The 27,846-nt window shown below is 35.2% G+C and overlaps 1 protein-coding gene across 2 annotated transcripts in view; it reads left to right on the top strand.

Moving 5' to 3' along the window:
- The window catches only part of Amun (protein amun), a 47,548-nt gene extending 20,458 nt beyond the window's left edge, over positions 1-27,090 (top strand). For both annotated transcript variants that reach the window (XM_069834997.1, XM_069834999.1), the window contains 4 exons: positions 3,263-3,422; positions 8,893-9,048; positions 12,975-13,138; positions 18,651-27,090. In XM_069834997.1, the coding sequence (XP_069691098.1) occupies positions 3,263-3,422; positions 8,893-9,048; positions 12,975-13,138; positions 18,651-18,983 (813 nt within the window). In that variant the 3' untranslated portion in view covers positions 18,984-27,090. The remainder of the gene's footprint in view (positions 1-3,262; positions 3,423-8,892; positions 9,049-12,974; positions 13,139-18,650) is intronic.
- Positions 27,091-27,846: the final 756 nt, after the last annotated feature.

Raw genomic sequence — 27,846 nt, 5'->3', positions numbered from 1 at the left:
ATATGGTTCAGAAACGTGGATTCTGACTAGAGCCCAACAGAGAAGAATTGAGGCCGCTTAGATGAGACTCTTAAGGCCACTAGCAGGATTTAGACTACAGGACCATAAGACAAATGAAGATATACGTCAAAAACTGAATATCGAGAGTATAACAACGATAATTGAAAAATATAAAAATAATTGGTTACGACCATATAATAAGAATGCCCAACAATAGGATACCTTTTAGAACATGGTGTTACAGACCTACACGAAGAAGATGAGTGGTAAGACCAAAGTGACGTTGCAGAGACCAGTTTGACTGATAAAATTCTAGAGGCGGAACAGGCCATTGGCCTAAACCTTGAAGTTGATGATGATGATGATGATGATGATGATTATTATTATTATTATTATTATTATTGTTATTATTGTTAATTGTAACTATAAAAAGTAAAATGAAATTCGATTAAATTTTGGCCAACACTGGTACAAACCATGAAGTGAAAAATTGTGCGTTTATTTTTTTTTATTAAGTCACGGCATTTAGCTTTCATATTTTATCCTTGACATATATTATATCAGCAAGATCTGTTGTAAGACTATGCAACATTTATAATGGACAAGAAACAAAGTGTAAAAATTGGAATGCATTACACTTTCAAATGCCATAGCATTTCATGAACTTAGAAGGGAACCTTCCACTATGAATGATTAGAACAACAGGAATACATTCTTCTCCCTTTCTTTAGAGAGAGAGTGTGTGTGTGTGTCTCTGTCATGCTTCCTTATCTCTCGTTTTGTGGAATTTCTTTCTTTACGAAAGTATAGGAAGTAACTTCAACTCATCTGTTAGATTTTTCTCTAAATTGTTCTATGTCTTTGAAATTCTGTAAGTCTGAAAAGTTAGAAATGGTGTTTTCATGTTGCTGGTTGATTCTTCTTTCAACTAAGAGCAACCATTTTTTTATGATAAGTTTTTAATACCCATCAAAGAAGGCTGTGTATTCTTAATAAACAGAAATTAAATAACATTAGCCTTAAATTATTTGACCATATAGTCATTATTTATCGCTTGCTTTAATGCATGCATGTCTATGGTGTCCATATGAAAAGTATCCAAAAAGAAAGAAAGAAAACAGGCATCCTATAGTCCTCAGTTTCTTGTCCCAGAAACAGATGTTGGACGTTCACGTTCATATTGTGTTCTAAAATAATCCTGAATAATGTAACAGACTTTTACATCAGCTAGGCACTGCTTGCATGCAACTTTATCCTTCAGTGTCGAAATTGTTTACTGAGCTCGGCACATGCACTTAAGTGAAATATGAATAATACTGGAGAAATTCTCTATACAATGGTGCAAAACGGAAGTGTGTATAGTAAACACTTTCTGAGGTTGTTTTTTTATTAAGGATATCTTCCATGTGAACGTGCAGTATTACTTTAATTATAATTGACTTGTATACAAAGTAATGTATTTTTTGTGCAATTATTAAAGAATTTTCATCCCAGGTTATTGAATTATCATTAAATTTATTACCATAGGATTTTAGGTTAACACTATTGCTTATTTTCCTTTCTACTTTCTGTAAATACTAGACTTTTCATTAATGAAGTTTCAGTATAAAATAGAGAATATTTAATACCAAGACAGTAATAAAAAACGCATTTCCACCAAAAAAGAAACTAACCGAAAACTTATTATCTATCTTACAATTATATGATTGTGTTAAAGGACTATGAAGTAATTAAAACACTTAATAATGATAAGAATTTAAACTCGATTAAATTAAAAGCTTAAGTCAGACTACATTAGCAAATGAAGGAGGTATTAAGAGTGTGATTTAATGCAAGATCAAAAGGCAAATAACAGGGCTATTAATTGATAGGAGATAATCGTGTTGTGAGCTTATGTGATTCAGAATTCAGTGAAGTCTGATGATCATTGATTGGTTTTTTTAATACCTTTATTCATTCTCGTGATTTAATGATCTTTCTCGAAGTAGTCTTTATTTTTTGTAATACACATTTCACAGAATTTCTGCCACTGTTTTGAACACGTGTTGGAAGTCATTTTTTGAAAATTGCATTGACTGTCTATTCTGAAACTGGAAATGCCTCCCGCAAAGAATTTCTTCAGATTTAAGAATAGAAAATGATCTTCGGAAATATGTATTATATGTCTTTTTCGTGTTAAATTTTACTGTACCTGGTTAACATGTTATTTTACATGTCGATGGCTAAGAAGTGATGTGTAATATACACAAAAATGGTCACGTAGTTTAATTACATTATTAATTAACTACGTTAATATTATGTTCACAAAATTGAACAGTAACCCATTTTTGTCTTCGAGTAGGAGATCTTGCAAAGCAGAAATATATGTAAAAAGTTTGTCTATTCTGAGAGAAATTAATTTTTAAAACAGTTTTCTGTTTCACCTGCAAATTCACAAATATGAGTTATCATTCTTAGCCATTGATATATTTGTTTTATGATCAATAAAGTGCAGAGTTGCGAAGTTTGTTTGCTCGACATATTATAAATTGAATGCGATTGTCACATTGCACTCACTTTAGTTGTAAACAAATGGATGGCGAGGACATATATGCGCCACATGATTGATTGCAAAGATAAATCTTGATGAAAGTGATATATAAATATTTAGGTTTGAACATCGTATTGAATAATGAAATAATGACAGTTGCAGTTCTAAATAAAATATTGAGATAGATTGTGTAACTGTTATAATTTATAATATATGCTACTAATTTCATATTCGTTTCAGAGTGACATCATAAGCACAGTTTGTAATGTTGTATTTATAAATGGTGCAGTGTTTATTAGCCAAGCAAGAATGTATTTATGATACAGCATTTTCAGATTGGGAAAAACGATGGACTATAAAATTAATTAAGAGGGCGACATAATCTTACAATGGTTTGGGTAGTCTCTCTGATAAATATGAAGTGGAACTATTCTATGTAAGTTGTGAGCATACACATAATGGTCTTGTCCCCATTTATTTATTGATAGAAAAATGATTACATCTCTTGTTTGTTTACATCAGAATCAAATCAGTGTGGCGTGATGAGCATGTGTGTTAAACAAGTCAAAATGTGGGGAGTATTTGTTTCTTCATTAGAGTAAAATGTTGAATATTTTTTTATTTGTGTAATTCCCTATTTATCGCTGTGTCGCCACATTACACTAGCTGTAGTGGTCGTAATGCTAGGAGTTGAGAATGAACATTGTAATTATTTGTTATGATTTGTTTCAGCGGGGAAAATTCTATCCGCAACTGTCGTACCTGGTGAAGGTAAACACACCCCGTGCTGTGATGATGGAAACCAAGAAAGCTTTCCGCAAGTTGCCAAATCTGGAGCAAGCCATCACAGCTCTCAGTAATTTAAAAGGAGTTGGCACGACTATGGCATCAGGTGAGAAGTTATTTGTATCACATTTTTTGTTTGTTTGTTACTGTTGCACACTGGAAATGGTTGGTTGCTAACATTTCCAGGTGTGGTCAATTAAATGTTTCTGGCATTGATTAGTGTTTCCATTTATATTGCAAAATTCATTGCCTCCAGTGTTACAATGATATCTGAAGACAATAGCATGTTTAATTTTGACTTGGCAAGAAAAAACCAATAAATTTTGCCTGACGTTCTCTCATTCAGTGATAGGTTCCTGGATGTGCTACATATCTACGACATGGGCTCAATAGACCCTGCAGCTGTTATTTTTCTTCTGATGGAAGTCAGACGAGGATTTTCATCTCCCTCAAATACCTGAACGTCAGATCTGACAGATAACCATTGGACCTCCTGGTTTCTTCAATTGCTTATTTAATGACGCTGTATCAACTGCTAGATTATTTAGCATTGATGGAATTAGTGATTGCAAGATGGTATTTGGCGAGATGAGGCCGATGATTCGACATGTGATTACCTGACATTGACCTTACAGCTGCAGAAAACCTCAGAAAAAACCCAAGCAGTTGAACCTATGCTCGAACTCAGCTTTAGATAAATGGATTTAGAATCTTTGAATGTAGATTTATTCTATAAATAGTATTTATGGTTAGGGAAATTTTTGGTTTGTTTATTATTTTTATTTTATTAGTTATTTTTGTTATAGTTGGAGTTGCTTTTTTGACTTTAATAGAGTGTAAGGGTTGCACATTTTTACTGCTATATGTAGGAAAATGATCTTCCAGGAAAAATGTTATTGTCGACTGGCGACTTGTTGATTTGCTTCATTCTTTATCTAGTTTCCCAGTGAAGTGCTTCAGTGTTGTTGTTGTTCCTATTATTGAAGTTTAGTTTATCAGCTGTTCAAACATTTAATTTTTGTTACCTATTCGGCAGTTTGTTATCGTTAAGTTCAATTTGTTGACATTCTCAGTGAGACAATCATATTCTGTAAACAATCGGAAATGTGCTGTTGCTTGTCGTCGAGATTTTGTTAAAATATGTATTTCTTCATTGATTTTGAAATTTCAGGGAAGATAAAGTACTGTAATTGTTTTAAAGGTGATAGTGTTCAAAATGAAGTGTGCTTTGGTGGGTTTTTTCTTTCTTTCTTTCTGACTTTCTCTCTCTCCCTCTCGCTCTTTCTTCCCTACTGAATCATAAAAATAAATAAATGTTCTGCTGTAGTTTATATACTCTGTTAAAAAGTTAATTATCTTAGCAATCACAGGGACAAGAATGGACTGAGTGCTGCACTCCAGCATAGTCTGTCTTGGTTTGTTTTCATTGCCTCTGTATATAGTCATTGTCAGGAACCATTCTTAATTCTGCCACATGATAATATCGAATTTCACTTTTGAGGTAGGGGGTGGTAAGGTGGAATTCATTATTCCTGATAATAGAATGCTAAACGAGAATAAAAATTCCCAGAGTTCAATTTTGACGGGGTTTAAAAAAATTCGTAAATTTTGCTTGGACTCTCTCAAGAACAATTATTTTATGTGTCATGAATCCACGATGTGAAAGCTTTACTTCCCCTCTGAAGAAAATCACGCAAAACCCTTTGCTTTAAACATAAGCAATTTATGAGAACGACTACTAATACGGAGTTCAAACCTAATTAATGTTAGTTTGTTGGCCAAATCAGTGTAATTTTAAATATCAGATGCAAGTGCAAACACATGCACACTTTCTGTTTCGAGTGCTGAATATATATTGGAGAAGTGGTTGGCATTTTTGGACTGGTCTCTTAACACATGTACATCTGTGTTAAGAGATGTGACATGATTACATGTATACATTGTCGATCAGTAAGATTTGAATTGATGTGTTTTTCCTGGTATTCAGCAGAAGTCTTCGCAATCATTATTGTGTGTGGTGACATCTTGTTACAAAGCTTGAGAATAGAGAGATACTGGATTCAGATGTAGAATTTTGCTTGCATTTTTACTCATGAACAAAGCGATATTTCACATGTATTCAAGATAGAAAATATTTCAGGACTGATATCTGAGATGGAAGAATTGTAACATTATTAATTTGCATGAAAAACAGTCCATTATGTTTACAGTACGAGATGCAGTCCAAGCTTGAGTAGTTATTTGTAACAATTCATTAGTCACCAGCATAGTTCAGACTATAAATGTGTTTAACTGCTGATCTGGAGCAGCAGTCTGGCTTGGATTTTATTTCATTTGGGCTAATTACATCATCTCGCCAAATACCATCTCACTATCATCAATGTCATAGATGTTAAATAACTAGTAGTTGATACATCGTCATTAAGTAAACGACTAAAAGGAGAAGAAAATTGGTGGGGCAATGTCAGAGACATATCTGCTGCTTAGAATATGATTTCACAGGTGTTTGCAAAGAATCATTTTGTATTCATAGTTGTCTGTGAAATGGGAAAACATTTTACAGGGTTACATCAACTTTTAGGCCAGGTTCACACGAGTGAAATGTGCAGAACAGCAGCTGCATGGCGGCTGCACCATTCTGAGGCCACAAGAGTGGATGAAAGATGGACAGAAGGATTTGAGGTGTCAGTCACCATAGTTGCTAGTTACTGTGAAGTACTAGTGTACTCCAAAATGCAACTATTGGTGAGAAGAAGAAAGATAAAGGCATTGAGTACATCCAATAGTCAGCAGTTCTTTATTACAAGGAACTTTTTATGTACTGTTCAAAGACGAATAAATTTGTTTTAATTACTTAAGAATGTAATTTCCCAACTTTGATGAATTGTCTCATAATCTGAAAAATACCTTTAGAAAGAATATATTAACTTAAGACTGTTTATACCTTCAATAGAAATGCTTTTATAACACTTAGGCAAATGAATGCCAATAGTTGTATGCGTTTAATTGTTGAAATTAAACCAATAAGAAATAAGTGCATTTTATTTTGCATTCACTTTGGAGAAAATATATTATGTTTATGTATATTACTTTAGTAAAGGTAAAGGGAGAGGGATTGAAAGGAACTATTAATAATAAAAAGAGTTTACTGAAATAAAATATATTAATATGTACTGTTTATGTTTTATTTTCAGAAACTGATATTTTATCGCTTTTTATTAAAAAGTACATAGAGAAATTAATGAAGTAAAGCAATAAATATAATAAATTGAAATAATTGGTGTACTATTGTTTATGCTTAAGCGAGAAATATCTGACAAGGATTTCCTTTCTGCGTCAGAATGTTCCATGAAATTGGGAAATGGTGCACAACAAATTTCATATCATGCTGAACATTTTTTGTTTCTGTCCTTGTATTTTTCATTTCGAATGTCCCAAATATGTGGCCTTTTCTCATTCTCAATCAGAAACACCTGAACATCAACTTTCTCTACATCCATATCAGCCATTGAATCCAGTCAAAATGTGCACTGCATCACTACACATTAGAAAATTGCAATAGCCAGTACAGAATATATATGTAATATGTCGTCTATGGCTCAGGTCGTGATGGAATTTGTGGTGGACAAAGCAGACTTTGCAGAGGGGGTTTTTCCCGGAGTACTCCCTTTCCCTCTATCATTCCACCTCCCCTTCATCTATCATCTGCAATAATTAAAAATAGGCTGGAATGAAACCTTGGGGCAGTATGGTTTCTGATGCTGATATAGGAAACGTTTGTGTCTCCGGGCCCCTGGGGCTTATCAGACTACTCATATGCCTGGCTCTATCAGAGGCTGAGATAGGATGGCCTACCTGTCAGCCATCAATGACAGGAAGGGATTGGGGCTTCGGCCCCTGGAGTTTGTCAGGCTACTCATCTGCAAAATAGAACCTATCAAGGGCTGAGGCAGGATGACTCACCTGTCAGCATCGAATTCATTAATGTCACCCAGGCCACCTATTGGATTTGGACAATGCTCGCATATATAGACACACAATGGGCCAAAGTATGCCCTAAGTGTATCAGGTCTAGCCCTCGTAAAAGCCAAGATATGTCGTCTGGACACTTGCTGCCAAATTGCCATGTTCACTTGTGTGATTGATGCAATATAATGCAGTAGTCCATACAAAACTTATGGTCACTGTGCGGCTTCTGTTCTGCTATGGGCGATGTGGCTGACATGCGGAGACGTTCTGCTGTCGCGAACTCTCTGTTCTGTGTAAACTGCTACATTTAGTGTGTCATAGAAAATGGTGCGATTGCCGTTCCACAGGCATTCCACTCATGTGAACCAGGCCTTAAGGAATCTTAAAGCCCCTTAAGCATTACCTTCAGCGTGGAATATATTGATAATAGAAGAGCAAAACAATAATCCTACAAATAGCACCCATGTTAATGCTGTGCACAGCATCTTTGCAATATTTTGAAAGCATGAGAAAGAAGTTTAAATCTTCTATCAACTTCCTACTTATGGTAAATTATTACATTCAGAATAATAATAAAAATAAATAGTGTCTCAAAAGCTGGTTCACTCTGCCTGCAAAAGTGGCTGCTTGTTTTCTTTCTTATCTAGCACTCTTTCACCCTGTATACATTTTGTCTTCAAATTCTCATATTTTCAATGCATGTGAAAGAGCATTGTGGATTTTCACTATAAAGATCGACAGTTTTCCCACTTTTACACTAATTTTAAACAACATCCGAAAGTTTTTGCTTGCTAATCTTGTAGAACTCGAAACAAATTATTTGGTGCATAGCACCCTCTGTTGCCAAGTTATGTTTGCCTGAGGCATGCTGAAGTGTGCTGTTTTTAATCTACGGCCTCCACCAAGTGCTCAAGGTTTTTTCACTGATCACTCCTGCCATGCACTAAACTTTCATCCTAGCTCTGTCGATTGACACTAGTTTCGTTGTTTTGTTATTGTGTATTAGTGATTTTACATGTGTATGATTTTCATCACACTGAATTTCATGACCTGTTATCCTATAGTGAGATGAGGACAAAGACATATTCTATGTCAAAAAGGAATAGCATTCTGGAGCCCCTGAAGTAGTGAATGATAAGACTTTCTTGAAATCTTTTGAGGGATCTTCGTATTTGTTCACTTTGAGTTGTATTTTTAAATTAACTTGGTTATCTTTTCAGAATTAATGATCACTGCAATGTCTTCACCATATGAAGTTGTATCTGATAATGTAACCTAAAAAGGATCTGGCATTGCTGTCTTTACACCATCACCACAACAACCACTTTCATCTATTATATTTCTGAAGAAATACAGAATAATTTGGAAATGTACAGTAACATTACATTCGGGATTTCAGTATCATCCTCAGAAACAAATAATGTACCAAAATGGAGTAGTAAAATAATTTTAGATTGTCTGCTGTGTATAGAATTGTATGAATAATGAATAGAGATGCCTTCCTTGTAAGCCAAATTACATAGTAGATTTAAACATAATTTACTTGGAAAACTGCTATTAAAATAAAGAACATGAGTTTACTTAATTTGTGATTTGTGTTTGTGTAGCTCTACTAGCGGCGGCGGCCCCTGATCAAGCCCCATTCATGGCAGATGAGTGCCTTATGGCTATTCCCGAGATTGAAGGCATCGACTACACCACAAAGGAATACCTCAACTTTGTTCAACACATTCAAGCTACAGTACAGAGGCTCAATAAAGAAAGTGAGTATCCAGCATCCAAACTCAAAATTTATTACCAGATTTCAAGTCTTTAAAGCCTGTAGGATTTTCAGTGGACTAAATGACTTTAGTGTATTTTTATAAGTAACCTTTGTTTAAAATAAATTTTACATCAAGAACTATAATTACTCATATATACTTATGCTGTCTTTTAACTAAAAGTACAAGGGACATTGGAAGTAAGTGCCGATTAAATTGTACCAAATCCAGCTAGATGTGAAGTTCATGCTTTGCTTCCTTCATGCAAAAAATCTAACCACCATAAATTCATTGCCAATTAAACGAGGAAAGATCAGACAATGATATAGAATCTCAGAGATAGACAGTGAACATGCAAAATGAAGTAAGAAGCAGCTGCTCTTCTATAGTCAGTAATCAGTTTGTGAAATGTTGTTGTTTCAATGCCTTGCATCTAGCAATGAAGCCATTAGCATTCGTACTCTCCAATACTTCTGGGCTACAGTGTCTTCTGGAGATAGTGCAGTGCAGGTCTTCAAGTGGCTCTCGTTCATCTCTTCTTGACTATTGCACTGGGAACACAATGGTGAATTTAGAATTTGTAGTTTATGTAAGTGACTTGCCAAGCAATTGTGTCCTGTAACCCCTCTGAAGGCTACAACTGCAGTTTTCTGTGGTGCTTGTGGGATTACTTCTGGGTTCAAGATTAGGGTGTTCCATTTTATGTTTTCAGAATGTTTCCCCCCCCCCCCCCCCCAGTATGAAGGTGTGAGAATTTCGAATTGGTAGGCGCTTTACTGAAGTCATTGGCAGATTTATCGTTTTTCATTTCCTGTATTGTTGTGCCTTTCTTGGCAAGTGTATTTGCCAGTTCGTTGCCCTCGATCCCACTGTATGTGAATACTCTAATAAATCGCTGGCCTGTCACGGCGTGGAGGGATGTCCCCCAGGTGGTGGATGGGAGAAGATCGGTGGATTTGCTTATGTAATCCTCCCGATGACCAAAGACAGCTGCAGTTCTCCATTCATATTGGGGGTTTTTTATGGGCGATGTAACTGCCAAAATATAAAACTGGTGCCCGGTAAAAAGTTATGATCCTGCCAAAACATCATGAGAATGTGTCCTAAGTTTGTGAAATGTATGAACATGAAAATTTGTGAAAATCAGTATTTCACAATTTTGGAATTACTAACATACCTTTTTACAAATTTTAACTGAGTGCTATATGAAATTGTTGCAGACAGACCACAGTATCATAAAATCAGTGTAAGTTAAGTGCTAGAGATGTTGGACATTCACGAAACTCTACACATAGATCTGATCTCTCAACTACATCATTACTAGTGATGAGATGTGTATTTAATACACAAATGTGAAAATTAACTAACAATTAAATACTCCCCTGGAATAAGGGTATATCTGAATAGGAGAACATTGTACCTTATACCCTTATTTGGGGGGAAGGATTATTGAATTGTTGCAGTGATGTACACAGGTTACTTCAAGCCAAAAAATTCAAACAGTTTTTTTTTATCGAAAAACTTATGGACACCATTTTTTGAAATGCAAGAGGTGTGTAGCTGGTAGATTTCTTGGAGCAGGGAACCACAGTGAATGCTTCAGTTTACTGTAAGACTTAAACAAAATTGTGCCAGATGATCGAAAATAAATTATACTTCTGACATTCTCGTGCATGATGCATGTTTTCATAACACACAGAGTACTCTTGACCTCCTTTGATTTTCATTGGGATTTGTTTGATCTTCTACTATGCAGCTATGACTGGTTCACACTTCTTTGTTCATGAATGAAGATCTGGCTATCTTATTAGGCAGTAAATTCATTAAAAAATGCATCCAAAAACTCGTACATATGCAATAATGTCTTGCTTGTTGTGGTGATTATACATGTAGAAAAATAAATACAGGTTGTAAGTAAGGCTTGGGAGCAGTCATGGCAGTCCAGTGGCTAGAGCACTGGATTCATAATCCTGTGGGCTGGGATTGATCCCTGGCTTACATCCAATTTATGACTTGTGCTGGACAAGACTGTGGTGATGTTTGTTTTGTCACTCGTCTGCTAATTGCCATACCAGTGCCATAAATATTATATCAACAATACTGATTAGCACGGTGTGTAACAAATAAATGATGAGCAGTGTATGCTTGGGTATCAAAGAGTTGAGTGGGACAATAATACATCCCATTTACCTTAGCATTCAAGTTATTGTCAGACCATTGGATCTATGCCCCTTCAGCGCTGTCGTCGTTCTTGGAAAAGTTAACGCCTCTACTCACCCCATTCCACCCGTTTCTCTCCCACTACGTCAAACAGCAGGCCACGAACCTTGCCGAATAGGGATGTTGCCAAACTTCCGTCAAACAGTGTCATGTCTCTTGAATATTCCTTATAATACTGTAAGGTTAATTATTACTTATTCATAATTTAATTTAAGTAGGTCTAATGACGCTGATTTACTTATGCAAAATGCTATTACTTGCTTAATAATATTTCTTTCACCACTCCATGCCACAGTATTCATGTTGAGTTGACAACACTGGACTGCAAGTGCAAATAAACTGTCCTGCAAGAAGCTCAAAATTGTGAGTAGTGGGGGGAGAGAAAGAGAGAGAGATAGAAAAGAGAGAAATAGGAATACAGGGAGAGAAATGAATTGCCGAGGCTGAAAAGGAATTAAGGTTCAGTTCGCATATCTTACTGGGGCACAGATCTGATGGTCAGACTATAGTATGAATATTCTGATTCAGAGTTGTCTGGAGCAATCCCATATAATAATCTGTGGCGCCATAGCCCATGAAGGGCCTAGATTGACCAGCCGGCTGCTGGCCTCACGACCACATGCCGAAGCAGAGGTGGACGATCATCCAACCAGAATGGAGGTATCGTGTGGTTAGCATGATGATCCCCCCAGCCGGTATTCGCAACCGGATTTCGCTACCTATTGTAGCTTCCCAAGTGCATCACGATGCTGGGTGAGCTCCGGTCCCATACACTGGCCGAAAATTTCATGAGAAAATTTCTTCTCCCATGAGGACTCGAACCAGCATGCATTCCGTAATGTGAGTCCTAGGCAGGATGCCTTAGACCACGACGCCACAGCGTGGGACTGGAGCAATCCCTTATGGTCACTTATAATCACAGTTGTCATCATCCCTATGAGCTACATATTGGCCGGAAATTGTTATTTATATCAACAATACTGATTAGCATGGTATGTAACAAATACATGATGAGCAGTGTATGCTTGGGTATCAAAGAGTTGAGTGGGACAATAATACATCCCATTTACCTTATCATTCAAATTAGTATGGATATTCTGATTCAGAGTTGTCTGGAGCAATCCCATATGGTCACATATAATCACAGTTGTCATCATCCCTATGAGCTACATATTGGCCGGAAATTGTTATTCATATCCACAATACTGATTAGCATGGTATGTAACAAATACATGATGAGCATTGTATGCTTGGGTATCAAAGAGTTGAGTGGGACAATAATACATCCCATTTACCTTATCATTCAAGTTAGTATGGATATTATGATTCAGAGTTGTCTGGAGCAATCCCATATGGTCACATATAATCATAGTTGTCATCATCCCTATTAGCTACATATTGGCCGGAGATTGTGATTTTTGAACAATAGTCACAGTTGGAACCCACTACAAATCTGTCACTGCAACAAAATTACAGGTCTTCAAGTCACACCCCACCACTAGAAACAGCAGGAACAAATTGGTGAATAGAAAATATATTTTTCTGTCAGCTTGAAATCAAAGGCAGTTATTTGAATTAAAAGGAAAATGTCACTTTATCATATAGGCTGGTTATTTTATGTAACTTGAACAATGCATTTTACTGTTCAGTGGAAATATATTCTATATTTATATTTCGATGAGTAATGTGACTTGTATATTGTGTTGCAGCCAACAATGGGACTTGGAATCCACATCAGGTGGAGCTGGCACTTTGGACCCACTATGTTGCCTCGGAGATGAAACCTGAATTACTGGACAGTATCCCCAACCCTACAGAAAATGGAACTTCACATCACGAGCAAAAGAATGGGGACTCCAACTTGAAGCCACAAGTATGATGACATTTCTTAATAAAAATAAAACAAAATATTCTCAGTCTTATCATGAACCTGAGCATTTCATTATAGTGCATATTTCTGTTGTTATGCACAATTTGATTACAAGGTACACTATGCAAATACCTACATGATTATCAGAATGACAACTGCACTATGCTCGTATTCTAGCAAGACCACATGAAATGTTGGTTGTTTTTCATCAGATTACTTCAATTTCTCTTTGTCATCTTTCTTCAGTTACAGTCATCCAAAGAGACTAAAATGGAAAGTAGATACACATTATTGCGCACACTGATCAGAAATCGACTACATATGCAACAATTATCCACTTATGATGTAAGCAATAATTCTGAACTCCACCAAATACTGATATTTTCTCAACTGAGAATACAAAAAAAAGCATAGAAAGCATTAAAGAACCTATGCTTATAATTTATCACATTTACAGTGACATCTATGCACATTTGTGCGCAATTCTCTCTTTATAATTTATCACATTTAATAATTTGAAGGTCATGATGCTTCATTGCCAATGAAATGAGTTTGGATAATTTGCATTTCTAATTCAAAACTTTTACGTGTTCCATATTATTTGTACCAGAGAGGGGTGCTACAACCGACCAAGCACCACAACCTGAAGTCTGTTGTGCTAACCCCTACTTAATCCTTCAGGAGACCTTGTGGCTGTAATGGAAGTAGTTAAGTTTTTCATAGAAATCTGAGAAAACTCACTCAGTTTTGTGAAGTGTTGACTAAGATGTTCAGATCTTATTGCAGAATAATTCACACGAAATGTGAGTTGAGGGTTTTTTGTGGGTTGTCACTCATGCCCATGGATGTAGGATTCTCACTCATACCCAAGAGATTAAGATATTTCTTAAATTGACTTTATTCTGTTAGAAAAATCAGTATTTAGTTTAATGTGTTTCCTTGGGAAGACCCATGAGTTCTTCGCACCTTTTGTAATTCGGTTCCTGATTGAGCTCTTTTGCTTGTCTTTCCAGCACAGTTTCTTTTCTTATTGTCTGTCCATTTCACATGCTCCATTCTTCTCCATATCCACATTTCAAATGCTTCTACTCACTTCTATTCACTTCGTTGTAATGTTCATGTTCCTGCCTCTTACAATGCCATGCTCCATACAAAGCACTTCACTGATCTCTTTCTTAGTTCTTTTTCCAGAGATCTGCAGAAGATGCTTCTTTTTCTATTAAAAGCTTCCTTTGCCATTCCTATCCTTCTTTTGACTTTCTGGCAGCAGCTCATGTTACTGCTTATAAGCACCATGCATGTATTAGTAGTGCCTTGCCATGACAGTGTCTGTAAGTTTTCATAGGAAACATTGCGACTCGTTTTGATAGGTAAACTGAAGAAATATGCGATATTGTCATTGAATGTGGTTTTCAGTCAATAAATAGATCCTATTGGCAGCTTATTAACCTTTAAGAGCCGAGCTACCATTATAGTGGTATAGCTAGTATTATGGTCATGACGTGATATAATATGTTATAAATTGTATGTTATATATAAAATACGTTGATATTCTTTAATTTTATGTAACATTAAGGACATTGCACTTGATTAAAATAATTAAAATTTTTTTTGTAATATATATATTTTTTTCTTCTTAAAAAAGGAGCAAAATCATTTCAACTGCAGTTAACTGAAATCCATTCAGCTTCCATGCAGACATCCTACAAGGATTGGAGGGACCAGCAATTAAGACTGTACACTCATTACACGAAATTTCTATTTTTATTATTACTTGCCAAAACGTTGTTAGACATAAATTTTGACATTTTTACAAGAAAATCATTTTCATTGTTAATTTGCACATAACATGCATATATATGCAAAACCTGTTATGATAGCTGATTTTATATTCTTACTAACGCTTTACAACATATTTCACTGCATTATTGAAGGCTGTAAATTTGTTAAAACAGAACAATGTGAATGTCATAACATAATGAAAAAGTTTAATTGGTAATGTATTTCAAATATAGTAATTTTTATCCACTGAACATATATTTTCACATGAATTCTTACACTTGCTACACTGTATGTTTCAATTTCATCAGTGGTTAATTTTTCTTTGTGCAAGAATGAAGTGTCACTGCAATAACACCACCGCTAGAAAAGTTTGTTTTTATTCCCGGAAATCTCTTATCAACCATAACTTCATCTCTGTACCCAGTAACATCAGCAGACAACTATAATTTATTATGAATATATCATTAGCTTTGCCATCACAACAATAAAATTGGATTTAAAACTGATTTCCACTTTAAGTGACAGCAGTTAAAGAATTTCACCCTTATCTACAATATTCTAGATGGCTGTATTGCATATTTTAATCTCGGTACAGTTAATTATGATTCTGCAGTTTTGATTTCTATTTTGAAAGGCAATTGGCATAGTTTCTTGAATACTTTGTTTATAAATTTGTTTGTTCTTGACACTAGTTCCATCAGTGTTTTTACAAATAAACTATTCGAGACACTGTGGTTCGATGCATACCAAATATTCTCAAAGATGGGTAGGAGAGACCTGTTCTCACATTTATTAAAAATAGCAGTAATCAATTTTCGTTAGACATTGCATAACATTTCAATTCTGGCAACTGCTGAAGAAGTATGTTAATTACTTCAGATGTTACTGAAGTTAAATCATGCAACTCTGTGTTATCTCTAATAGAAGAATATCCTTGAAATTCTACTCTTATGCTAACTTCATCATTAGTTTCACAAATCTTAACATATTTAATTGGGCCAGCGCTTACAGGTATTTTTGCGTGTACATTCTTAATTTCCAATCATGTTGCAAAAAGAAAATTAGTTCACTGCTGTGAACATTGCATACTAACTTGTGAGTGCATTTATTTTATTATCTCGAAATTAATTCATTTGTCAAAATGTCAAGTTTATGTCTTTTCACAAGCCTCTTGAATCCATTTGACAACTTCTGTAATGAAATACTTATTGCATGTAAATTTTAGAAATTATGGTTGGCTCAAAAGTAAGATTTTGGCAATGACCAGACCTTCTGTTTCCAACGAAATGGACACTGCATATTCTTGAACTTTAGTTGGCTCCCATTGTGATCCAGCAGGACTAGAACCAATAAATAAATTAATGATATTAAGCTTTATAGGAATAGGGACTGATATTTTTGTACTTTAGCACAGCACTTTATATCCTTCACTTAAACAATAACTGCTATAGGCCATCTTTAGTTAATGTGTCGCTAAATCAGCCAAGTAAATTGATGTTTTATATTTAATTTTATTCATTATGCACATTGTTAGAGTGCATTGCTCTTGTCTTTTCTCCATTATAAACAATTTACAGACACAACAATAATTGTTTATTTTTTATTTTACGAGATATTGACACTGACTGTCATCGAGATTATTATAGTTGATATCAACGTTATCATGGCACTGATATAACATCGCTTTGCTTCCAAAATCTGCTATGTGCTTTTAAACAGATTTTTCAGGCAAAAGAAAAAATCATTATCGCTTTTAATTCCCTTGATTTAATTCAAAACTACTTGCAGTATAATTGCAATCATTACATGAAAAATGAAGAACTCATACCGAAAGTACCTTTAAAAGGAATTAAAAGGGATGATGTGTCTTTTTTTCTCCTGAAAAATCTATTTAAATGCACACAGCGGATTTTCGAGGTGCAGTGATGATATGCAATTATAATTCAAAAGTTTATGGTATGCTTATGGTTCTCTGACGAACTTGTAATTTGTAAAATTTTTCTATCGAAATCACTACCGGTAATAATATTGATAAACTGGCTGGTATTATGCAACAGAAATTATTAATATTAAACATTTCTCAATTTATTCTAATAATATTAGTCAAATCATGTAAAAGGTCCAAGACTTCTGAATCAGTACTACATAAATGTCCTTCATCACCAGCCTGCGACAAAAAAACTGCAGTGCAGTCCAGCAGTAATGGAGATTGATTTGTAAAACTCAAAGGGCTGTGATTTCTGACTCAGTTGGATGGGAGCCGTCCTGTGGTAGACCCAAGGTTGTTCCAGTTATTGGTGCCAACTCTTCAGAGCCACCTGCAGGACAATCCACGTCTCCTTTGTGCCTTCTACTTCATTTGGGATAGTTGTCTCCTTTTCATCGGAGGAAATTGAGGTGGTTTCCATCTTTTCCTCTACTTCTTCAGCAGCTGCTTCCTTTTGCTTTTCAAGAGTCGTGAAGGATCTTGACGAGTCCCTCATCCACTTCAGTGTAGATAGAATAGTTATTTTTCTCTTTGGCAGCAACTGAATCCTTATTTACCTGGAATATCCATCTGGTGATGTTAGAGTCTCTGGTTTATTGAGAACTCTCAACAGACTGGTGTTAAGTCTAATCTTGAGTTGTTCTTTCCAGTACCTCATTGTTTCGGTTAAAGACTTTTGTTAACCATTTACAGGTCACTTTGTCCCCACAAAGATAGATGATGGCATCTTCATTCAGATGATAGTTCTTAATCAGTGATAGAGGTTCTTCCATGGGACTGCTATCCATGTCCTTAGTAGAACGTCCTGAATAATGCCCAGTTCATTATTCCTTAGTCTTATATTAGAAAAAATCTTCCTTCACAAGAGCCATCGTGCAGATAGAAGCACTTCACTATATGTTCTTGGAGCAGGATCTCCTCTAGATTTTTCTGCTGGTCCAATTCTTGCAGCAGGTGATGGGATAGAGGTCTCAGAATGAGTTCTCTTACCTCCATTTTCTGCTAAACTGATGCTAGTTGAGTGGCCTTCTTGTGTAGATTGCCTAATTCTGCCCCTCTTTTGTTTCTTCCTCATGTTGTGATTGGCATTTTTGGAGGATTTGTCAAGATGTATATGGTTGATAATGGAAGCAGTATGCCTTATGCCTTCTTCTGTCTGTTGCTACAGGTTTGTGTGTTTTAGTTTGACTGGGAACTCCAGCCTTGCTGTGTTCTCCAACCTATCTGAGCAACAGCCCTTGCTGAGGTGTTGTCTCTGTTTATTGGGAATTAGTATATCACTGCCTCTTAAATCCTCTGCCCCAGACAGAAGACTCATAACAACAGGGTTTCGATTGTTCACGACACCACTATCATGATCACCCCTTGGCATGATTCCTTATACCTTGGCTTCGGTGAATCATTGCCCCATCAAGTTGCCCAACTGGGACCCTTGTTGGAGTCTTATCAATGGGTGTTTTCCAGGGACTGAATTTTGGATGGCAGTGGTTTTGAGCCACTCCTGCAATTTTGGTCCACCCAGGCACTTTATCCCTGGTGCCCTACATATCTGTTGAGCTTTCTGGTTCCCATATAAACAGTCTGGGGAGGTGCCCAACTGGAGATCTGCAAACTCCACTCAGGAAGACTTGTCTTATATTACTATAGTAGTCATTTTATGAAAATTTTAGTCTGATGAATTTCGCGTGTTATTTTAGATGTGCTCACATATTCTGTTACCTTATATATATAATTATTATGTGCCAGGAACCTGATCAGAGCTCAGATGAGAGCACCCAGGATTCGACCAATGGGAAGCATCCAGCTGCAGCAATGGACGACACAACTACATCTTTCACCGAGGATTCATTGGACAAACCATCGACACCGACAGCGGTGCCCCCTGGTGATGAGAACACCAATGACTCCATTACCACTTCTGATTCAGCAACCAATGATTCAACGGCAATTGCATCAGCGATTGTTGCGTGTAACAAGCGGGATGAGGAAGCTTCCACCAAGGCGGAGACAGAAGAGGAGACAACAAGCAGTCTTGAAGAACCACCGACAAAGAAAACGAAAGTGGATGACGAGAAGTGACCGATGTACCATTTTTTTTATTAAGATATTTTGAACTCATGAACAAGACAATGTTTTCACCCATGCAAGCAAGTTAGGTTTTTTTTTTTAACAAATACTGTACAGTACATACCAAGATAGGTAATTGCCACGTACATTTTCATTCTATCTGCGTGCAGAGGGGAGAAATGACAATCCTACATAATTCATAGGTTTCAGAAGAGGTACTGTTGTATTTATTATTTTTTTTGTTTTTGTCTCGCTTTTGACACTTGGAAGTAGCCAATCACCCACCATTGTGGGTGAATAATAATGAACAAGCACTTCCGCCTATGGTATTGTGAATGTGCCAATTCTCCATTCTGTGGGCAGCCTCGATCCATACACATTTTTTCCCCTTCCGAAGTACCAATTCCATATACAAAGAAGGTACTATGCTGACTTGTGGGAATGAAACACGAAGCATCGTAAATCATGTTTTATATGCTGGTATTTAATTTCAAAATACGTTACATTTGTGTTTATTTTAATCCCCCCCGTCGTGACATGAATTTACAGCCATTTTAATACAGTCAGGAAATGCTGTGGCTAGCACACCACTGGAATAATGGTGTTGCTGTGTATAGGAACTGCACAAAGGGTTTTCTCTTATCTTCAATGGCTTGTACATTCACAAGTCAAGGCAAGTGTTGATAAAACTGAGCTCTGGATTATGACATGAACAAATGACGACTTGAAAGTTTCTCCCTTTTACTACTTCATTTTCCATTAAGAACACGCCAGGTAAATTTAACTTTGTTAAAAAGCAAGTTTGTAGTGCGTGAGAATGGAACTATATATGCAAAAGGAAAATCAGTTTATTTTTTACTTATACTCAACATTCCAAGATACGTTATAGAGGAAGAATGTTCTCTTTGATTTAGTGATTAGACATAATAGATCGAGCTTATGAGTGCAAGAACTGAAGTTTCTATTTCCCCTACTGCATGTCCTAAGAATAGTCAGAATAAGATAGTACAGACACATTCCAATGCTACCAACTTGCTCTCTTTTTATTTGTTGTCTAAATTATAATGTTACATAGTTTGGCAAATGTCTGAAAATACTTCATGCATTTGTATTTACAGAAGAATTTGAGACATCTGAAGTTGCAAGATGCATAACATGGGCCATTGTATATTTATAGTCTTAGCTTCATTTGACCTCACTGCCAATAATTGTTCTTGTGTGCATATTGAAACATTGTTGCACTCATAGGTTCGCTGTGTAAGTGATTTAAGGTCTCGAGGTGTTCAAGTAGATATCTCAAGCCCTCTTTGCCCACCAGTTCTTCATTTATTGTCCATAAGTCTGTATTTATCTAGTAAATGTGAAGGAAGAATTTTATTTGACCTGAGTTGCACATAATGTCCATTTTTTTTTGTCTGTTGATGAAATATGGTCATTTTGTAACAAATGCTGCACATTTCATTGAAAGTCCCTATGCTTTTTCTACATAGTTTTGTTATTGTTTTAGTGAAGTCGGGCTGTTGGATTAAGGTCTGTATATGATCGGTAACACTTGTGGCTCTGCGTTTTTTCAAGACTTGTATAGGAGCAAGTAAATAAGACAAAATTATTAACGAGGGATATAATTCTGTACAGCAGTTTTCTTTCTTTTGTTTGTTTGTGTGTGTGTATACAGACACTTCTCAGGAGTTCGTGAAAGGAAGTCTTAATGCATTTTTTTTTCACCAGTGTTACATATGATTAATGAAAGATGAAACCAAACTGATTTTAGAGGTGAAAATATCTTAAGTGACTGGTGTCTCAATGGTTTTTACTGGCAAATTAAAAGCCTTATTTATTACATTGTATATCTGGCTTTGTTTTGCTGATAGGTAGAGATGCACTTGCTGGGTAGTGCAGTTCTCCTGACCATTTCTTTGCCAGACGGTTCATGTCACTTACACAGGTTGTACAGTGTTGAACAGAATGGCGAAGCACTTGCTGCTCAAGAGGAATGCACTTAGTGATTAAATATTGATATGGAATGATTAATCATTTCCTCCTCCCCCCCTTCATTTATGTATTTGAACCCTCCTCCCCTTTTTGTGGGGCTTGTTGAATAATCATGTCATGCTTGAAAGAGTGGGTTTTCTAGCTGGTATATGTAAGAGGCAAGTCAAAATCCACGAAGAGCATGACATCATTAAGTGGGGTCATATTCTTATTGGAGAATAGCAACATCCACTCTGCAATCTTTCCAGAAAAGCCACTAAAATACCGATTGATTGCCTTTTTGTAGAAATGTATTACAATACGTGCATACCTCCAAAAAGTGAGAAAAAAACTAACAAAACAAGTACATATAATTTAAATAAGCTGTAAAGAAGTATTTAATTGTCAACATCTGACGTTCATGAAGAAAACCAAAACAAGCATAAAAACAGTACCATGTGCTATTTTTTATATTTTATGACATTGTAGGTACAACATTAAAGTATCTTGTTCAATAAATTATAATAAACATAGTTATTAATTGTAGTTAGTAAAAGAACAGAACAGAATATTATCATGTATTCACTCAATGGCCTTATGACTCATCACAGTTTTTAATGTTTCTTAATTGACTTGCTGTTATTTTGTTCAGTAACTTGTCATTAGAGTGGAGAGCGTTGCATCGAGTGGTGGAGGGGAATGCATCTGGTTGATGAGAATAGTGATAGACTGTGTCATTGTATATGTTGCAATATCTCAAAATTGAACAGTGGTGATTGCATGAATCTTGCTTGTTAATCCTCTTTTATGCTCTTTAGTGATATTTCCTCAATACGAAGCCTCCTGCGTATGTACTGATGTCGTCCAATTTTTCAGAGTCTGTGCAATTTCTAACGAGGAGCTGCTGTGTGTTTTGGACAATGGCATGGAAATAAATTTGCAATATTTAAATTGAGAATATAAAATCACAAGTCGTACATCATTTTGTTACAAGTACAAAGTTTCTACAGCTCGTATTTTTTAAAATTCTAGAGGAATATTAAGACATGCTGTTTCAAAGAGGATGAAAATAACATTGGAAGTGGATAATGGTGTCAGCCTTGCGGCCAACTGTGTGAGCGTAGGGTGACCAGATTATGAGATTGATTACTAGGCAATATCTACTAAATCTTATTTCTTTGCTTACTGGTAAGTTCAGAAGTTATGCCCATTACATTAACCACAAGTCATTGGAATTTATGTTCACAGTTCTCATTGCTGGCAGTTGTTCCTTTCTGTTATACGTATGATACCTATTATGATAAAGGAAAAGAAAAGAGGATACACTTTTGCCAATCTACACGAGCATGACACAACACAAAAACTGTAACATCTATTCTTTGAATGCCATATCCAAAAATATCTGATAGGGCAATTATTTTCTTTGTCTTTTCTGCGAAAAACAGTGTCAGGATGTCAGTGTAAGCAGGAATAATAAAGACAGAAATGCATGATATATGGAGTGGAATATGCTACTTTAAATAACATAATGGACATGATCATGTAAGAAATTCTTGGCATAACTATAGATGCATTTTGCAATTATTTGTGCATTCTTAATTCAGACCTTGCTCATATCATAGCAGAGACATGTTCAAATCCTTGTAAGTCTAAATTTGTTACAAAGATTAATTAAATCCATGTTGAAGCAGGTTTTCTCAGAGTACTCTAATAGCACTGCCTGTTATTCTAAAATTCTTCATTGTCATTTTCACCACATAGGAAAATGCCTCGTCTTGTCATCTAGTACACATTATCCATTGCATAGAGGCATCATATCTTACCAGCTACTTGAGCAAAGTACATATTAACATGGAAGTAAAATAAAAGTAATGTTGAATCATCAAGTGTATCTTTTTCACAGATGGCGCTGTTAAACTGTGTGTCATGAGAGATGGATTTTAAGAATGATAAAATCCTTTATGTGGTTTTTTTCAGATGGGATGTAAAGCTGGGAGGTCCTGTCATGGAATAACAGGATGTAAAAGAACCTTGTCCCTAAATGATAATATGGCTTAAGATCAAGATTTTCAGCAATTTCTTGTCCTTCTAAAAATTTGGCTCTACTAATTCTCAAACTTGCCTAATATACTAACATCAGTCCTAATGAATTCCAACTTACAGATGTGCCCATTTGAGAAATGGAATTATTCACATGCCAGATTCTACTTGTTTTCAGTCTTTGAAATGACTAAACCAGAAGCAATGTGTTGTTACCTACAATCGAGGCTGTTCCCACATAATAGCTCAAGATTCAAAGTGTGTTCAGAATCTTAAGATTATCACCAGAATGTATAAGATAGGAGTATTACAGAAGGTTTTGGAATAATGTAATAGGTATAGCAACACATGAAATGATTTCTAGTCTGCAAAGCAGCATAACTCACGTGGTCTGGTACACTGTTTTCGAGGATAATTGATTGTTGACACATGATATTAAGTACGACAAATATCAGTTAACTGTTCTGTTCTCTTTCAGTATACTCACTAACTCTCTAGCCTTGACTTTCCTCTCACTTATAATCCTTTGTTTCATCAGTTCAAAAACTGGAAAATAATGTAGCAGAGAACTGTGCAATTACAATGTTCATACGAGTATGATTTTCTGTAATCTTTATCACAAGTCTACTTTCATCTCATATCCTCACATTTCCAGTATACTAAAATAGAGAGAAAATAATCTGTCTTCAGAAAAAGTCTGTTTCAGAATTTTTATGAAAATGTTTGCTTTGAACATCCTATTTGAAATAAAACTGCCTGTCCAAAAAATTTCTCTCCATTGCACTACTGTATGAATTTTCTTTTAACCGTTGTTTCTGGTTTATCTGTGAAATGACACATGAAGTATCAAAACTTTTACTTGGAAAATTATGGTGCTCTTGTTTAAAGCCTTTGGACAAAAGTTGCATGAAATGGCAATATGTTTGAAATCAGCTCTGATGATTTTTAGTTGGTAGTTCTTGCTTTAAAAGAAAACACGAAACTTTGTTACAAAAATTTTGTTTGTTCCTGAATATGATTACCTTAAAAAACAGAGATTTATATCTGAATGTTATATTATTTATATATATTAATCAGAAGAAATGGATGCACGACTTATTAGAGCTTGTAAAGCTTTCAAGCCAAAGAGAATATTAAAGAAATAGAGGTATGCAAGGTGACAACTGATTTGTTTAGCATCCAATGCTCTGTTTTGTGATAAATATGTTCACAAACATTTTTAGTTCAGAGTAAAATTGTTAAATACTAATATATTCCTCAAATAAAGAAGTCCTTTAGACATAAATCTTTTGATGTAATAAGCAACAATTAGCACAATTTAAAAGATTGGTCGACAGTAGCTTGAGTGCTATTTGGCTAGATAATTCTCTTAGAACACTTTTGCAGGAATTTCCTATTCAAACAGTAGGAACAATATATAATAGTTCATTCTCCTTTCATCTTTCACACATTGTTATATACAGTTTCATAAATAACTGCTTCAGAGTTTCTTATAAATCAATGAGAAGGTAGATTTATTTATTGCATAGTTCCTTAATTTACAATTTTTCAATAGCGGCTATTTTCTTTTTTAATAGCTGTATGTTGCAAATACAGTCGTGAATATAATCTTTCTTTTATATCTGCTGCATACAATATATATATATATATTTTTGCAGCTACCAATATAATTTAAGTTTTCCATGTGAATATTCAGGATCAGTTTGTGTACAGAAAATTGCATACATGTTGTTTCTAAATAAAAATAGCGAGAACTTGAATATAAAACTCGAAATACACGGTTTTTAGTAGAGCATCGATTATCCGAAACAATTGGAGATGGGGGGGGGGGGGGCTCGGATAACCGAAAACAAATTGTACCGGTGTCATAGGAGCAGTATGAAACAAAGAAACATCTATTAAACACAAAACTGTACATATATATTTTGTATCACACGTCTTACAAATAAAACAGAGAACTGACTAGCCTAGTTTGACATGTTCAAAATAATAATAATAATAATTTATTTAAGCTGGCAGTTAAGGCCATACAGCCTTCTCTAACACTCAACCAGGACCATTAAAGTAGGCCTACAGTTTAGGGAAAGAAGTCCTTTTTTTTTTTCTCCCCCTTCCTTCAGAGCTGAGACTGGTTTTTTTTGCAGTCAAATCTCGCAAACAGTGCTAGCGGAACTTTTACATGGCATGTGCACAAATTTGAATTTGCTGACTGGAACACTTTCAGTTGATAGGTATTCGGATAATCAACCAGTGAAAATTGATTCATTATACAACTGTTTTACAACATAATCATAAAGAATTTAATTTTTGGATGTGATGAGTTTGATATGTCCAGATCCAGAATTCCTAGGACAGTTTTCAACTACCAACTAAATAGGAAAAAAATATTGGGACATCCTATGACGAGATGAGTGGAAAATTTCTTGTAGACTGTAGTAGTTCTGACAGGACTATATAACATGACAGGATGATGATGATTGTAGTGGATATGGAAATAATACTACTGAAGGGATTTCATGAAGTTTTGTGGACTTTCATTACAAGGACAAGGCAGCTTTAACTTTTCTGAAACTGAAGTTTCGATATCGTGTGTTCATGTGTGTAGCAAGATCAAGTTAGGTGCTCGTAAACTTTTTTTTTTATATTGGAGTGCAAGAGGTCAAATGACTTTATTGTCAAACGCCTGGCATTAGAAAACAACAACAACTTTTTTTTTTTTTTGTTTAAGGATGAAGACAGCATAAACTTAAAGTAGTAAAATGTACTAGAAACATTTTATAGCATGTCTGTACATATAGCCTCTTCTCTTAAATTGGATGGATTTTACGTAGGTTCTGTTTATTGAATAAAGTCTCTGGAAGAAGTCACTAGAAGGTATAACTCCAAATATTCTCTTCAGGACAGTAATTTTTATCACCTGAAATGAGAAAAAAGATGTAATCAAATTGTTTGACACAAACATTCAAGAAAATTATCAGTGTACATAAGTACTGACTCTACATCATCATTGTGCCAAGACGGTTCAGCCATCAGCACCAACTGGGAGATTATTATTTCTTTGCCATTAGAATGAACCTGTATGATAACGTAGTTGAACAGAATTTAAATGTTATAATATCCTATTTTAATGCGTATGTGCAGCTAAGTCGACTTTCAGTTCTTTCGATGATACAGTTACTGTCAGCTGAAGTTAACATTAGGAGTCAGAAGGTTAGGATTATTTGCTCCATTGAATGTTATGATTTGAATGATATTGTCTCGTGGTAAGTTGATTTTAGTTTCCTACTGTATTTTGCAATGCTGGTAAGATGATTATGAATCCTGGAAAAATTGAATGATGGCAGGAGAAACTGAAATAACCTGAGAAAACCTGTCTTAATGATGCCTCTGTCTACTGCAATTTTCACTGGAGTATCAAGGATTTCAATTCGGAATAAAGGAAATGGATACTAGCTATTCAGTAGATTGTGCACTTCTGTTTCTTTTGGAAAGTTATTTATAGTATTTATCAGTTTTGCATCCATGGCAGTAGAGGTACTTAACAATGAAAATGATTAATTGGTTTCCTTCTTACCAATATACACAGTTTGTCTCATGTACGTACATTTCCGTAAAATATCTTCATTCATTCCATGGGAAGTATGTTCAGTTTATATTTATTGCACTATATATTTAGTCAGTCAATTTTCTGAGTCTTAGCATTGAAATAAATGCAGAACAAAAGCTGGAAACATTAGCACTGGCATTCTATGCACAATTTTCAAGCTTAATAATTGATGCATTTGTAAACAATTTATGTATCTGGTCGTCCTAGGTTAGCAAATGAACTGTAAGTGTAGTTGCTGATTTCGGTGTCTTGTCATTGCTGTGAGATTGGGTCCATGCATTGTGTTAAGCATGAAGATGAATTTGAGTAAAAAGGACATCTGTGTTACAGTGCAACAAACACCCAATCTCTCACAATGTGGTAGCAACTTGCAGCAAATGGGATAGCCCTTAAAAGCAAGGGTGACAGCAGAATGGGTTGCATTTGTAAGACTGTAATGATTGTTCGGGAGGATTCATTAGGCTGAACAAGTGTTAATAATACCAAGATTTGTGATCACAATTCCTTCTCCCTCTTTACATAGATAGTCCTTCTTCCCATACCTGAACACAAACACCAAAGGAGGAAAATTAAAACAATAATCACCATTATTTCTTCCATTTGTGTTTGTAATTACTTGATAAATATAATTATTTTGCTGTTGTTTCAACTTCTTGTTTTCAGCAGAAAGAGCACTTAAAGGGACATCTTATACCGAACTATGGCAAGTCAGAAAATGCTCGATGCCTTAACCTTATTTTTAATAACAAAAAATCACACCAGTAGTTTGTATTTGTAACTTTTCGGTCAAACACAAAGCAATGGACTAGAATGCTTGCTTACAATTTTGTAATTTGGAATTTTTTACATGTCATGCATAAGGTGCAGAAATACATCAACTATGGAGTCCAATTACTTTATTCCTTTCTTACTGTCATAGCTAACCTGTTTCATTTTTCTTAACTTCCTTCCAAATGTAATGCAATATTGCCAATGCAATGTTACTTACCTTTTAGCAGTTTTTTCCATAATTTTACATACACATCTTACTTATTTTGTAATGTTTAATAGCAAATATGAACTCAGTATCGTTGAAGTGATCTAATAATGGAACAAAGTTGGACTGAACTTGTGAGATGTATATGATATGCCTCATGATCATATTTTCTTATCACAAATCACATTGTAAGTGGTGGAATTCAAACAATTTTCTTTTTGGTAAAAAGATTATGAATGGATCATACCTAAATAATCGTAAATATTAAATTATTGTATTTA

This window comes from Periplaneta americana, chromosome 9, assembly GCF_040183065.1.
Source record: "Periplaneta americana isolate PAMFEO1 chromosome 9, P.americana_PAMFEO1_priV1, whole genome shotgun sequence".
Taxonomy (NCBI): Eukaryota; Metazoa; Arthropoda; class Insecta; order Blattodea; family Blattidae; genus Periplaneta; species Periplaneta americana.
This window is presented reverse-complemented; position numbering and strand designations above follow the sequence as displayed.